At 33.3% G+C, this 14,846-nt stretch overlaps 3 protein-coding genes across 3 annotated transcripts; 1 reads left to right on the forward strand and 2 right to left on the reverse strand.

Moving 5' to 3' along the window:
- Positions 1-2: 2 nt before the first annotated feature.
- Positions 3-1,633, reverse strand: LOC111691038 (chromobox protein homolog 1-like). Its single transcript, XM_023453659.2, has 4 exons — positions 1,481-1,633; positions 1,114-1,316; positions 926-1,046; positions 3-852 (listed from the first exon to the last, which is right to left on the reverse strand). The coding sequence occupies exons 2-4, from the start codon at positions 1,195-1,197 to the stop codon at positions 515-517; spliced, it is 543 nt and encodes a 180-aa protein (XP_023309427.1). The 5' UTR covers positions 1,198-1,316; positions 1,481-1,633; the 3' UTR covers positions 3-514.
- Positions 1,634-2,443: 810 nt separating this feature from the next.
- LOC111691055 (eukaryotic translation initiation factor 3 subunit C) lies at positions 2,444-6,218 on the forward strand. Its single transcript, XM_023453677.2, has 3 exons — positions 2,444-2,539; positions 2,820-2,957; positions 3,021-6,218. The coding sequence occupies exons 2-3, from the start codon at positions 2,865-2,867 to the stop codon at positions 5,706-5,708; spliced, it is 2,781 nt and encodes a 926-aa protein (XP_023309445.1). The 5' UTR covers positions 2,444-2,539; positions 2,820-2,864; the 3' UTR covers positions 5,709-6,218.
- A 1,966-nt stretch (positions 6,219-8,184) lies between these two features.
- LOC111691040 (uncharacterized protein CG3556) lies at positions 8,185-14,195 on the reverse strand. The gene is made up of 7 exons (XM_023453661.2): positions 13,629-14,195; positions 10,943-11,762; positions 10,492-10,885; positions 10,231-10,426; positions 10,072-10,149; positions 9,933-10,015; positions 8,185-9,865 (listed from the first exon to the last, which is right to left on the reverse strand). Exons 2-7 carry the CDS (start codon positions 11,756-11,758, stop codon positions 9,804-9,806), a joined length of 1,629 nt encoding a protein of 542 aa, XP_023309429.1. The 5' UTR covers positions 11,759-11,762; positions 13,629-14,195; the 3' UTR covers positions 8,185-9,803.
- Between the last annotated feature and the right edge of the window lie 651 nt (positions 14,196-14,846).

The following is a 14,846-nucleotide window of genomic DNA, read 5'->3' on the forward strand; positions in this document are numbered from 1 at the left end:
TAAATGTTTTTGTTTAATTTTATTGATGATGTGAGAAACACACAAAAAGAGAAATAGCTGGTAGAAATATTATTAATTAATTAGATGGTAATCATTTACAGAAGCGACAAATCTGTTATGTCCATGTTTTGACTTGTCCAGTTATTAATTTTGATTTTCTTTCAAGTATCAACAAAATTATTGCAAAATATAGTTATTCATTATTAAAAAAATAATAATAAATATGTATGTATGTATGTATTTTAACACAAAAATCCATTTAAAATGTTAAGGAAAATTAAAAGAAAATTAAAAAAAAAAAACATAAGAAATATCTTGAAATTCAAATTTGTTTGTTATAAATTTTGTTGTTTTTGTTTTGTATTGAATTTTAGTGGTCATTGCTGTATTTTGTGGTATTTGTTTTTTTTTTGTGGTGTCAGTACTCCAAGTCATTGTTGTTGCACTTATAACGTATCTTAAAAAACTAAATTATGGGAGTTGCGCGCTTCGCTGGATATTAGGTTTCGAGCATCTAATCGGCGGCTGCATTCTCCTTGCTGGCAGTGATAGCTTTATCCTCATCGGCCGAGGGCGTATGCCAGGTGAGTCGTTCTTCATAGAACTGTATAACAACCTGGGGACATCTGACATTGGCCTGTTTAGCGGGTACTAAATCAGCTTCATCGCTACCCTTCCATTTCATCAGGAACATAAGTTCGCCCGAAGAATCGGTAGCACCCAAAATTTTGGACGGCTCTAGACCGCGATCAAATCCCACCGTCTTTCTAGTGTCCTTTTCTTCTTCGGCTGCCTTTCGTTTGGCCTTAGCTTCGTTGTTTGGTGCTGTCGAAGGTCGTTTCTTGGGCTCCGCTAAATTGGAACACAAAATTATTTGTTTATAAATAATTAAACGGGAAATTTACAAATATATACAATAACTAACCTTTTTTAGGTTTTATGGACTCTTCATAGGCGGCAATTAAATCCGGGCAGTCAAGATTTTCCACCGGCTCCCATGTGTTTTCACTGCGTGGATATCCCTTCCATTTAAGATAGTATTCAGTCTAAAAACGAATATTTAAAGGATATAAACCAAGTCTGTTATCTTTTTTCAATGCCACCGTTACCTACCTTGCCATTTATGATGCGTTTATCCTCAATTCGTTCTACGGAGTACTCTGCCTCAGGTTCAGGCTCATTTGCAACATCGGCCATTGCTTTGCTTTATAAATTTGTTATTTCTTTTAGTTTTGCAAAAATTTTGGCAATTACCAACGTTTGGCTACTTAACTTAATGATAACGCTCTTCCTGTTATGGCCAGCCAAGCTAATTTCTGAAATAAGAAAATATACAATTATGTTGTGACTATCAAACCCAAACATCAATGAGGTGCATGCCAACCGGCCCAAAAATGTAAAGGTAAACTTTTTGTGGCAAAACTTCAAATGGATTAGAGATTTCAATGTAAATTTAATTCATTTTGCACATTTAATTTACCTTTTTACAGAAAATCTAATTTTCTTAAAGTAAAATTGTATAGAAAACGCGATTTTTTTCACTATGTAGAGATTTACAGCTTGCGTCTTCTTCTTACTTTTTTTGGCTTTTTTCTTCTCTCATATTTTCTTTTTGCTTCATTCGTTTAATTTTGTTTAAAAGTGCTGCCACTCTAACATGAGTTTAATAAAAATTAAGAGTTTTAATCATATACAATATTTTAAATTTTTATTTTAAAAGTTATTGTATGAAATTTACTTTAAAAATCACAACATTAATTTAAAATGATCATATAATTGAGTAATTTGAAAAAAAAACATAAGAATAAAAAATGCGTTTGGCAACTTTTGGCAATTGTTACCATATTTTAAAGAGATAATGAACGTGTGGCAACATTAACTGTGTAACTACATATAATTTCCTTTAATTTTTACTATTTAAAAAAAAACTATACAAAATCATACAAAAATAGTTTTGTCTTTAATTTATATAAACTATTAGTCATTATTAACTTAAAAAATTATAAAAATTTAATATTTATTAACAACTAAGTGGGAACAAATGACTACATACAACCAACTAGACAGCACCTATCATAATAACAAATGTTTTTCAAACTAGGTTACACTTTTTACTGCCAAGGCGCTACAAATAGGAAAATAACAAATGTAAATATTTAAAAAATCACACAATTAACAACCAAATAGTTTTTTGTCCATCAAACCCAAATATACTTCAATGTTTACTATGGTTGGTCAATATGAAGGTCATGTGTTCGGTTACATTTTTTCAGAAAAAAACGGTTTCACGTTTTATTGGCAGCACAAATTCGAGATATTACAACTCTGAGTACAAATAAAAGTTGATTTAAAAAACGGTTTTTAAAATACTTTAATTTTGAATTACTTTAATAAAAACATGAAGTGGCAACATTTGCGGTGTAGCTACGCCTATCAATTCTCATGTTTGTTTTCTAATGACATTTATCAATTATACTGGGTAATGCCTTTTTAAAAAGCGACTTGTACGAAGTCGTCAGCGAAAATTTCTTTTTTTATTGTAAGTTTATTAAAAAATTGTTAAATTATTGTTAAAATGTCTAAAAAATAAACAAAAGCAGCAGCCATAAAGACCACGACATAAAGTGCAACTGCAACTTGAAATAGTGTTAGACAAAAAGTATTTTACAAAAATATTTGCAAAAAAGTTTGTGGTGTGGCATCAGCCATGTTGGCTGCAAAATTTATGTGCACAAAAAATACCTAACCTCAAAAGCAATTGCTTATTACTCGTTTATTATTGTGTTTAAAAAATGTCTCATTTTGTATGGTTGTTTCAGGAGATTGACTCAAAAGTGAGTGTGGACTAACATAACAATAAAAACATGTCACGTTTCTTTGCTACCGGTTCTGATTCGGAATCCGATTCTGAAAATGAGGAGGTTCAGGCACCAATCTACAGCAAAACCTCTGCCTATGTAAGTGTATAACAATAAAAAAAATATTTTAATAATTAATCTTTGTTTTTATTCCACCAACAGCAATTCAGTGATGATGAGGAAGAGGTAAAACGTGTAGTACGTTCCACCAAAGAAAAACGCTATGAAAATCTTACAGCGCTTATCAAGAATATTCGCAACCACAAGAAAATTAAGGATATGTCAAGTATTTTAACTAGTTTTGAGGACCTGACGCGAGCTTATCAAAAGGCTTTGCCGGTTATATCCAAGGAGGAAAACGGCATTACTCCTCGTTTCTATGTACGTTGTTTGGTCGAGTTGGAGGATTTCATTAATGAAGTATGGGAAGATAGAGAGGGACGTAAGAATCTTTCAAAGAATAACTCCAAATCCTTAGGTACATTGCGCCAGAAAGTGCGTAAATATATTAAGGACTTTGAGGATGATTTGGTGCGTTTCCGTGAGAACCCCGACCAAGAAAGTGAGGCTGAAGATGAAGAAGCAGCTTACGATTCGGACAATGAGAAACCCCATGTAGCTGAAGTCCGTGATCCAAAACAAGCTAGCGAACAAAAATCCGCTAAATCTGCTCCTGCTAAAACATTGGAACAAGATCAAGATGATTCAGATGATTCCATTGATTGGGATTCAGATACTGAATCCGAAACTGAATCCTCGGATGATGACAATCAATATGTTAACATTCGCGATCGTTTCTTGAAGAAGCCCTCTGGTAAAGAAGAAAAAGAAGATCGTGAGGAGCGCAAGAAGGAGAAGCGCACCAAGGAACCCAAGGCTCGCAGAAAGCAAGAGGAAGCCGATGAAGAGGGAGAATGGGAAATTGTTGTTAAAGGCCCAGTTGTTGAAAAACCCAAAATGTTCGAGAAGGATGCTGAAATCGATGTTCCTCTGGTGTTAGCCAAATTGAGTGAAATCATGTCGGCTCGTGGTAAGAAACGTACCGATCGTCGTATGCAAATCGACATGTTATTTGAATTACGCGACATTGCTGAGCAACATAACCTCGGTGTAGCTGTGGCTGTTAAAATCCATTTCAACATCATTTCCGCCATCTACGATTACAATCAAAAGATTTCGGAACCCATGAAGTTGGAACACTGGACTAAATTACTTGATGTTATGCAAAGCATGATGAAATTGTTGTTGGCCAATGATAACATTACCATGAGTGAAAGTGTTGCGGAAGAAAATGAGGAATTCATCACCCCCACTTATTTGATTCGTGGTTGTCCTTTGGCCGCCGTTGAACGTTTGGATGATGAGTTTACCAAATTGCTCAAAGAATGTGATCCTCATTCCAACGACTATGTCTTGCGTCTTAAGGATGAAGTGAATGTTACCAAAATCATTGAGAGTGTTTTGCAATATTTCGAAAAGATCGGCAACAATAACGAACGTTGCCGTATCTACTTGCGTAAGATTGAACATCTTTACTATAAATTCGACCCTGAGGTTTTGAAACGCAAACGCGGTGAAATTCCTGCCACCACCACTACCACTGTTGAGGTTATGGATCGTTTGTGCAAATTCATCTATGCCAAGGATGACACCGATCGTATTCGTACCCGCGCCATCTTGGCTCATATCTATCATCATGCCTTGCATGATAACTGGTTCCAAGCTCGTGATTTGGTGCTCATGTCTCACTTGCAAGACACCATCGATGTTGCTGATCCTTCCACCAAGATCCTTTATAACCGCATGATGGCCAATTTGGGTTTGTGTGCCTTCCGTCAAGAGAACATTAAGGATGCCCATCACTGTTTGGTTGATTTAATGGTAACCGGTAAGCCCAAAGAACTATTGGCCCAAGGTCTTTTGCCCCAGCGTCAACATGAACGTTCTGCTGAACAAGAGAAGATTGAAAAGCAACGTCAAATGCCTTTCCACATGCACATTAACTTGGAATTGCTAGAATGTGTCTATTTGGTATCCGCCATGCTCATTGAAATTCCTTACATTGCTGCCCATGAATTCGATGCCCGTCGTCGCATGATCAGTAAGACTTTCTATCAACAATTGCGTTCTTCCGAACGTCAATCGCTTGTAGGTCCCCCTGAATCAATGAGAGAACATGTTGTTGCTGCCGCTAAGGCCATGCGTTGCGGCAACTGGCAAGCCTGTGTTAATTTTATTGTCAACAAGAAGATGAACACTAAAGTCTGGGATTTGTTCTACGAAGCTGATCGTGTACGTGAAATGTTGGTGAAATTCATCAAGGAAGAGTCATTGCGCACTTATCTCTTCACCTACTCAAATGTGTACACTTCATTGAGTATTCCCTCCTTGGCACAAATGTACGATTTGCCGGTCCAAAAGGTACACTCCCTCATCAGCAAGATGATTATTAACGAAGAGTTGATGGCCAGTTTGGATGATCCCACTGAGACCGTAGTTATGCATCGTTCTGAACCTTCACGTCTACAGGCACTCGCCATGCAATTCGTCGATAAAGTCACCAATTTGGTGGATGTTAATGAAAAGATATTCGATATGAAGCAAGGTAACTTCTTCCAACGCGGTAACATGAACATACGTAATCGTGGCTACAATCCCAATCAAAACAACCAAGGCGGTGGCAACTGGGGTGGTCAACGTCGTGATAATCGCAACCAGCGCAATCGCAATCAACGTAACCAACACCATCATCACAAAAACCAACAGCAGCAACAACATCAGCAGCAACAGCAACAACAAAACCAACACCACGAGCAACAAGTTCAACAACAAGTCATTGCCGAAGAGTAGACTCCTAGTCTACTCTTAGGGGAGCGCAACGCAGCAACCACAAAGACAATTTTATTTCATCTTAATACCTCAACTTTATAAGTCTCAAATTGCAGAGATTTTATGAATATGTCATTACAACGCAACAGCAACAACAATATTTTCCCCAATTGGCGATTTGCTCCCGGTCTCAGTGGACCACCACCGAGTACAACATTGGGACCGGGAGAGTAACAACAGAATAAAGGTTTCATTTTTAAATTTTGTGCATAAATCGAGGACTAAAATTCCTTCTATTTTAAATTCGAAGGTTGTTAAGAGTTGCTTTGTTGTTCAAAGTATGTGTAAGTGCGCGTGTTTCTCCTTAATGGTAATATAAATGTAAAGTATAGAGAGATCGAGAAAATAAACCCCTTTTTTGTAATACGTCATACAACAAGTATAAAATAATATTAATAATAAACAAAAAAAGAAAAACTAAATAACAATAAAAAACAAACTACAAAAAACCGTAAAAAAAGAAAAACCAAATATTTAAAGTTTTTTAAAGAAATTTACAAAGCGAAAAAGTAAAACTTTTAAGAAAAGCTGTAGTAAAATTAAAAAAAATTTAAGTTAATCAAGAAATCAGTATGCAGTAGTTTAAGAAATCAAGTCAAGAATCCAAGAAACATTTTAAGCAGTAGAAAATTCAAGATCCCAAGTCAAGAATCCATTAACATTTATAAGGCAGTAGCAAAATTTCAGAAATCAAGTCAGGATATATCAAGAACTTGTGGTAAGTTGTTGCATTTAAATTATTTAGTAGTTGAGAATTTTTAATAGAATCTAATACTATTTATGACAAAATCTAATTCAACATTCTAAAAATCTAATTAAGAATCTAATAAGTATTTTTATTAGATTAGAATTTATACTGATTCTTGATTGTGAAATGCAAGTATTAAGAACAAAACATCATATATTTATACATGTTTATGTTTTGCGGTAGACGTGTAGAAGTCGTCGATTTTCATCTGATAATGTGTTATTTTTATAAGCACCTTATCAATGACTAAGTACAACAAGAATTTAATAGAGCGAATTTGAAATAAAGAGTTTAATGAGTTCTAATTGATGTAAATACAATGATTTGAGAAGAAATATATTTTTTTAGAAAAATTCGCAACATAATAGGGATCTTTATAGGAATCCTTTACTAATTGTGATTTGCTGTCACCCAGATGTTTTCTAATTTCGAATGAAACTGTAAGATAGTTACTTTTGAATTAGGAATACGTGTTGGTAAAATCGTGTCCGCTATACCAATGCTTCTTAGATTGTAGTGTACTGTTCCCCAGATTTGAGAAAAAACTTTTGAATTTAAAAAAGTTAGAAGAGCATAGTAGTCGTAGATTTTAGCATGAAAGTAGTTCTTCACTATAGTTGAAAAACCAATTGAAGTTTAGGATTGTGATTCCCAGCATTGTGATTTCCTTCAAGAAGTGAAGATTCAAAAACAGAGAAGCCAAAAACACTACCACAACACAAGAATGAAAATACAGATAAATAAATAATTAATTATATATAATAAAGAAAATCCATGTCCCCCTATAAAGCCCAGTTAAAGAAGTTACTAATTCCCTTAACAAAACCTAGTTGACTGCGAGGATTAAGTCCCAAAATTTCCCCCAGTTCGCCATGTAACCTATTCCCTAGCCATTTCAGCCTGAGGTTGTGTATTCTAGGACATTGTCAAATAATATGCTCCGTCGTCTTATTTACTCCTCATCTTCGCATAACCTGCAATAGTGCGGTACATTACTGTCCCACTTACTAACAAAGGTTATAACTGAGCAGTGTCCAGTTAGAATGCATATCAGAGCCCTTAGACTGCGTCTGTTCAGTTCTACAAGTATTTTAGTAGCACCCATAACAAGTTTTGGCCACAGGGCCTTTGTTATTTGTCAATCCAATACCAGGACTGGTTGATTCATTCTTTACTTGTTGTAACAGGTTGGCTGCAACTGGATGTTCTTCTCTGGGGAAAAACTTCCGGTTGATACAGCTGTTGCTGAGTTGATAATCTTTGGTCTATTAGGAATCGGGTCGTTCTGGAGGGGAGATCCAATTGTCGTGGGAACTTTACTTGTAGATTGCTTTTCTGATTCATTTTGATTATTTGCTTTAAATTATTGTCAGTGTCCCATGATATTTTTTCAGTACTTTGTTCCTTTACCTTCTATTCCATCTCAAGTTGTAATCTCTGTTTTCTCGTGTTGACATTTTGCCTTTTTTTGACAAAAAAATGCTGCGTTTTTGCCTTAAAAATGCACTTTTTGCCATTTGAATGTCATGTAACGTTAATTATCACATTAACAAGAAAAGGGCAACATTTAAAAAATGTTGCCATATTTTCTAGAAAATCTGGCTCTTCTTATTTCATATTAAAATCTAGTTAAAACTTTAATTTTCTGAATTTATTAAAATGTTAAAATTTTAAACCTTTAATAATTAATTATCTTTATAGATATATATGAAAAAACACCATTTATTTTTTTTTTATTTTTTCTCAGTGTATAGCACGATTATTATATATTTAGCGATTAATAGCTACAGTATGTGAATATGAATTATTACAAGAGACGATATATACATAAAATAGCAACTACAAAAAGAAATTTTTAGAAAAAAATAATAAAATATTTTGTGATTTTATAAAAGTTGGTGGTTTGGAGCAGGTTTTAGTAGAGTATGCAATAGGAGTAGATGTAACATAATGCAGAATATTTCCTTTGGAATTATTTATTACAATTTTGATATACAAAGTCTTGATTGAAATCTCTTTTATTCTTTAAATTTCCAATAGATTTAGATTTAAATACATACAATACTTTTAATAACTGTCTGCTTTTATTTTTTTATTTGCAAAAGTGTTAAACAAAATTTGTTTGGCTTTCTAAGTTTAGTAAATAATTAAGTATTTTATATGTATTATTTTGTATATCGTCTCTGCATTAAATAGATTAAAGTAAAATTTAACCAAAAAACTTAGAAAAGTAAATAAGAAACATAATAGCACAGTATACAATATAATAGAATAGAATATTGAAAGTTATTAAAGTTAAAGTTTATAGTTTTTGTTTTTCATTTTCGTTTTTTTTTTGTAAGTTTTATAGATCTTTAAGGTTTTACTTAACAAACTTTTTTTAGCTCTTTTTCTTCTTTAGTATTATAATTATTATTAATAATAATTAATATTGTTTTTTTTTTAATAATTTTTTTTGTTTGTTTGTTTGTTTGTTTCAAATATCACATACTGTTGTGTAGTATGTTTGCTCGTACAATATCAAAATTATATTCGATTTAGATGCACAAAATATTATCTACATGGTTTTTGTGTTTTCTTTACCTTCTCTTTAGTTTAATTATAATATGTTTTTGTCAATTTCTCTTTTTGTTTTTTTCTTTTATTATAATATTATTATAAATTAATGAATATGAGTATGAATTGTATGATGTATGTAAATATTAATGCTTAAATAGTGTTGTATGATTTATAATCACTTATTGTTACGAACGGTGTCTTGAATGTCTGTCTGTCTGTTGGTTTTACTTTAATGTATTTGAAAGTGTATGTCTGTCTGTCTATCTGCTCTTTATTGAAAAGTGTCTGTTTTGTTGTGTATTGCATGTTTCTGAATATTGTTTTTGTTATTTAAGTTGTCTGAAAACTCCTTAGTTCAAAGTTCAAATTTCAAATGTCAATTGGCATTTCCTTGGCATTAGTTCGATGCTTTTTTTATTTGAAAATTAATTTTAACTTTATTTGTTTTTGTTTTCTTCTTAATTTCTTTGCTTTTTTCTTTGGTTATTTTGTTAAATTTTAAAGCGAATTCTTTTTGTGTGCATCACATTTATATTCTATAAAGTTACCAAAATGATCGAAAATTAAAAAAAATTATTTTTGACTTTTGAAAAATTCTATAACACCAGCATATTTCTTAATCATATGTCGTTATTATTTAAATATTTTAAAGTTAAAAAAACAATTTTTTATAACCCACGTTTGCAAATTAGATGAATGAGGAGTTGACGGAATGCTTTCAAATGCTTTAATTATGGCTGTTGTGAGACTTAAAGTTTTTTGTACCAATACAAATAATGTTCACCATCTTCCACCATTAGCTCATCCACGCCTTTAAGAAAAATTGGAAAAAAACAAAATTAGAAACTATTAATTTTCTTCTTATCTCTATAACTTACCAACTGGTGCTATAAGTTGATTTCCGGGAGCATTATTGGGATCAGGAAGTTCGGGCAAGCGATAGAGTAACCAATAATTATACCTAAAAAATAAAAATCATTCAAAGGTTATAAATTTTAAATTAAATTAAAAACATACCCTCTGGGTTCTTCCTTTTTGCCAGCCAAAGTGTGCACATAATGGCCATTTGGCCATTCTCGAGCTTCAAAAGCAAACCTAAAAATTAACAAAAAAATTGTTAATATTTTCATTATAAAAGCACCCATTTGAAAAGTTAAAAGAATATAATTTCCATACCTTGAATCCATTTCGGCCGCCTGGGTCATGGCTTTAAAGAAAGTAGTATTTTTCGGTGATACTAAAGAAAGAGAAATAGCTTCGGTTACGTTTGAGCCTACCCATAGGGTATAAGTGTAAGAAACATTTCTTGAATCAGATTCTTCGGCTGATGTAGTTAAACCATAAGGAACAGCTAACTTTTGTTCACCGTTCTCTGTTAAAAAAAAAACATAGAAAAAATAAAGTATAATTTCACTTCTTTAATAAAATTCTACTCACCCGAAGATGGATCACTATTCTCCCGTATAACATGATCACATTGTAAAGCCCTAACGGCTCCTAGGCCCTTCCAACCCAAAGCTAAAATAATATCGGCTGTTAGGCCCACCCCGATATCAGGATCTTGACCGTCTTGCAAAGGCTCCTCACTCCAGCCACCATCCTCACGTTGGCGGCTTAAAATCCAACGTGAAGCTGCCGTTCTATTCCAAGAACCAGCTGGATCATGTTCCAGATCCTGTAATGCCTGCATAGCTAAAGCAGTACTGCGCAAAGAACCGAAATTACCGCGAGGATCCTGTAAACTGGCTAGACCTCTAGCTGGTCGTCGCACAAAATGCTGCAGATGTCTGTGGCGATGATCGGTAACAATGCAACGTAAAGCCAAAATAACCTGGAAATGAAAACAAGTTATGAATAAACATTTTAAATCCTTTCGACCATCACCTACCATGGCAATTGTATCCACACTCTGATCGGTTACCCCACTGGCTATATCCAATAGCCTTCGAATTTGTCGTTTTCTTACATGAGCCGCCGAACTACAGGCCGACAGGGTGGTCAAAGCAAATTCTATATCTTGTGTGGGTTCATGATGCTGCAGTGTGGCTACCAAATCATGACCATGGAAATGTTTGGGATCTTTACACAGAGAGCCCAAGGCCAAAACATAACGAGCCAATTTTTCCAAATTCAAAGGCTTAGGTAAAGTATGATGCCTGTCCAACATGGCTAAAATTTCTATTTCCATTTCTTTAACCGACAACATGTCTTCCAATTCCTGAATAACTTGCAAATGACCATCGGCATCGTAGGGATCTCGGGCACCCGACAGCTCTTTAGCCAATATAACCACATGAGTATCATTGCCCCAACCATAATCGGGGGCCCTTTTCATTTTCAACCAATCTAAAGCCTTTAAAATGGCCTCTTGTTCCCTTTTATCGGGCCCAGCTGAACCCAGTAGCTCATGCATTGAAGTGGTCGAGGGTGGTGGTGTTGGCTCTACTGTGCTTGTTTCTACTACTGCAGCTTCCTGTCCCACTTGTAGAGATTGTGCAGTAGCTGGGGCATCCGTGGTCATTGAGTTAACAGTAGAGACATTTAGAGACGGACTTGTAGAGACACTTGTATCTGTTGGTGTAACAACTGTAGCCAGTGATGTAGCCTTTACAAATGATCCATACTGCAGGGTATTAATGTTTAAAATTAAGAATGTTGTTATAAAAAACACACCAACACTGGTTATTCTATTATCCTGAGACATTTTGCTAAAAATAAATTAAAAAGAAATAGGAGTTAATTTAGAGTTTAAGAACTTAATATTTGGTGACACTGAAAAAAAAGAACTGTTAAACGTTGACTGTTCAGATGTCAGATAATAGTACCGAGAAGGTGATAATAGTGAGTCACATAGCAGCGACGAAAGGATAGGGATCGGTTGTAAATCGTTTGCCTCATTCCAATGCATGGCACGTCCTATGCCTAACACAAAACATTAACAAATGAAAGCTGAAAGCCACCTGAAGAAACCCAATTAGATGTCTTGATCATCGAGCTAATCACCTTAATAGATACAAAAATCACGCTTAAGTTGGCCACTGTGAACGAATCAGTAGCAACTGAAAAGTTTGAATTGTCAAAGAAGAGGGTTTAAGAACTTTCGCCTATATTGAGTTGTCCCAATATTGCTTCAGTTCTACGAGGACTATGTCACTTTTACATTAAAAAAAGACGCCAGTAGAAGGAGGTTCAATTACTACAGCAGATTCCCAGCTGAATAAGCCAAAGCGAGCTAAGACTCGAATAGTCAACGCTAATTCACAGCAATTGTATTATCTCCATATTTTTTAGGGAATATTCGGAATTAGATCGCGTCCATTTAAAATGTATTATTATCTGAAAACAAATTTCTATCTGTAAAGTTGTTAAAAAATCTTTTTCAAGTTTATAACGAAAATGTTTCTTAACTTCAAATGTGAAAAAAGTCCTCAAAGCCAACTTCACACTGCTTCATGTTTTCGTCATAAAGCAAATAAAACGACATGAAAATTAGGACATTAACCTTGAACGTTACTCGCAATAACGGCATTTAAACTCTGCACCAAAATATATATATATATATATATATATATATATAAATTGAAGAGTTCTATAGATAGATAGTCAACATCAACAGTCTTCATTCTCTCTATATGATGCAAATCAATAGAATTTCTCACTTGCATTTATTTGTTTAATTAGCGGAGAGGTCATGCAAGTACATGTGCAACGGGTGGGTTGGTACGTCAGCAAACACATTCTAAAGGGATGACTGAAAATTATCGATTATTTTGTGTGTTTTTATTTAGAAATAAAAGAAAACCTGAAAACTAAATGACCCCAGAAGAGCACCAATTACAGCTGTTTAAAATGAAATTCAAAAGAATTGTATTCGATAAGAAAACCAATTGAAGAAAGAGGCAGGCAGGTGTATATTGCTTGGGAAACCAAAAGAACCAAGTTAAATACTCCCATTTATGCACACTTAGACATAAACTCAGGTGTGGTGTGAGAGTGTGTATATTTTGTTATTGTGTGCAGACATACGGATGTACTTGTTTTGACAACGAATGCGACAATAACAAAAATGCAACTCAAAAGTTAAAGTTAGCTGGTGATGTTGTTGTGGTTGTTGCTGTTGTTATTTTAATGCAAGTAGGTGTTATTGAGGTTGTTTTTGTAAAAAAACGTAAAATCAAAGGTTACATAAGTTTTAAATCCTTTACCCACACAAACGCTTTATACGAATTGGAATATTCAAGCTGTTTGCTTAAAACAATGAAATTTTTGACAATTTTAAAATTCTTTCTTAGAAAAAACTTTTCCTAAGCATTTTTAATTACTAGACAAAGGAACACACCCACCCACCCTTGCATTCTTAGTAGTTTTTCCTATAAAAAAAAAACACACACACACACATAAACTTATGTACATACAAACACGCACTTTTTCACATATATACAACTGTATATAAGCAAGAATTACTCATGGCACTGTCCGCAGCAAATTAATGATTCATATTTTTTTCCCTTTTAGTGGCCACTGACACTGAAAAAAAGGAGTCATTTGGTTGTAAAATTTAATAATGTAGTTACCCGTTTTTTCGTATAGACTTTGTTTTTCCAATCGATAGCTTGTAATAACTTAAAAATGTATTGTAAAACTGTGGTTTAAAATTGATTTATTTTCGTTAATTTCGTTTAATAGTTGAAATAATATGTCGCACGTAATGCAATAGATTTTTTTTATTGAATTTTTTATGTAATCGTTTATGATACATTTAGGAGATTTTTCACACACACGCATTTAGTAGTAGTCGCATTATTTCACAAATATTTTCCAATCTATGTGAACAATCTGGAATATATTTTATTTGAGTTGCAACATTTTTTCTTAATTTTTTCGTTATTAAATGTTAAATTTTTCTTTTTGCGTTTTTTATGAATAAGTTTTCGTTTAGGTTTTCGATGTTGTCTGCGTTGTGAAATTTTAAAGATGACTTTTCTTTTCTTTTTTGTCGTGTCTCTAAATTTTATTGTTTTTTTCTTTTAAAATATTTGCTCGTTTGTGTAGTAGTTGAGATAGTTGTATCCTTTACTTCTTCGATTAGGCAATATTGTCTAATTGCGTCTTCTTTCCTATACGGTACTCGTTCGTACGAGTCTTTTGTAGTTTTTTACTTTGACATTTACGAAGCCAACCAACAACCATTATTATTATTGTCTATGAGTCCTTTTTGACAGCTGTCTAGTTTGACGAGCCTGCGAACGGCTGATGGTTGTTAAGTTCGTGTAAGGATACAAATTTTATCGTGAGTAGTATTTATTTTTTTTTTTGCAATAGATGTCGTTGTTGATATTTAGTTTATATCCGGTTGTGTTTTTTGATAACATCCACTTTGTGGGCTTAATATTGTACTGAGTTTATAGAGGTCTCTCTGGTCTAAAAATCTTATCCAATTCTCAATCCCATCAATAACTGAGTTGAAGTTAAAAAATGTTTGTATTTGAGTGGATTTTTACAACTTAGATTGAAGTTAAAAATACTCAAGAAATTTTATCATAAAAGGATCTAAAGAAAGCGCCAATAAAGTTTTAGGAAAAATATTCATTTTAAACTATTTTGTATTCTTTTTCAAAAAGTAGTAAAGTACGTTTTTAAAAAGGAATAAAAGACAATATTTTTGCTTAAATGAACTATAATTGGTTTTGTTTTTAAAGCAATTTTTAGAATAAATATTATATTAAAACTATTTTGTACTGTTTCCAAAAAGGTAGTAAAAGTTAAAATTTTTGCTAAAATAAACTAAAATT

Source organism: Lucilia cuprina, chromosome 3 (genome assembly GCF_022045245.1).
Source record: "Lucilia cuprina isolate Lc7/37 chromosome 3, ASM2204524v1, whole genome shotgun sequence".
NCBI lineage: Eukaryota > Metazoa > Arthropoda > Insecta > Diptera > Calliphoridae > Lucilia > Lucilia cuprina.

What these genes read in the sequence shown, in the direction of transcription:
- LOC111691038 (XM_023453659.2), bottom strand. Translation starts at nt 1,197, where the DNA reads ATGGCCGATGTTGCAAATGAGCCTGAACCTGAGGCAGAGTACTCCGTA. An exon ending in AACGCATCATAAATGGCAAG is followed by an intron (nt 1,047 to 1,113) that starts GTAGGTAACGGT and finishes ATTCGTTTTTAG; the next exon opens with ACTGAATACTATCTTAAATG. An exon ending in GTCCATAAAACCTAAAAAAG is followed by an intron (nt 853 to 925) that starts GTTAGTTATTGT and finishes GTTCCAATTTAG; the next exon opens with CGGAGCCCAAGAAACGACCT.
- LOC111691055 (XM_023453677.2), top strand. Translation starts at nt 2,865, where the DNA reads ATGTCACGTTTCTTTGCTACCGGTTCTGATTCGGAATCCGATTCTGAA. An exon ending in ACAGCAAAACCTCTGCCTAT is followed by an intron (nt 2,958 to 3,020) that starts GTAAGTGTATAA and finishes TTCCACCAACAG; the next exon opens with CAATTCAGTGATGATGAGGA.
- LOC111691040 (XM_023453661.2), bottom strand. Translation starts at nt 11,758, where the DNA reads ATGTCTCAGGATAATAGAATAACCAGTGTTGGTGTGTTTTTTATAACA. An exon ending in AAAAAGGAAGAACCCAGAGG is followed by an intron (nt 10,016 to 10,071) that starts GTATGTTTTTAA and finishes TTTATTTTTTAG; the next exon opens with GTATAATTATTGGTTACTCT. An exon ending in TCAACTTATAGCACCAGTTG is followed by an intron (nt 9,866 to 9,932) that starts GTAAGTTATAGA and finishes TTTTTCTTAAAG; the next exon opens with GCGTGGATGAGCTAATGGTG.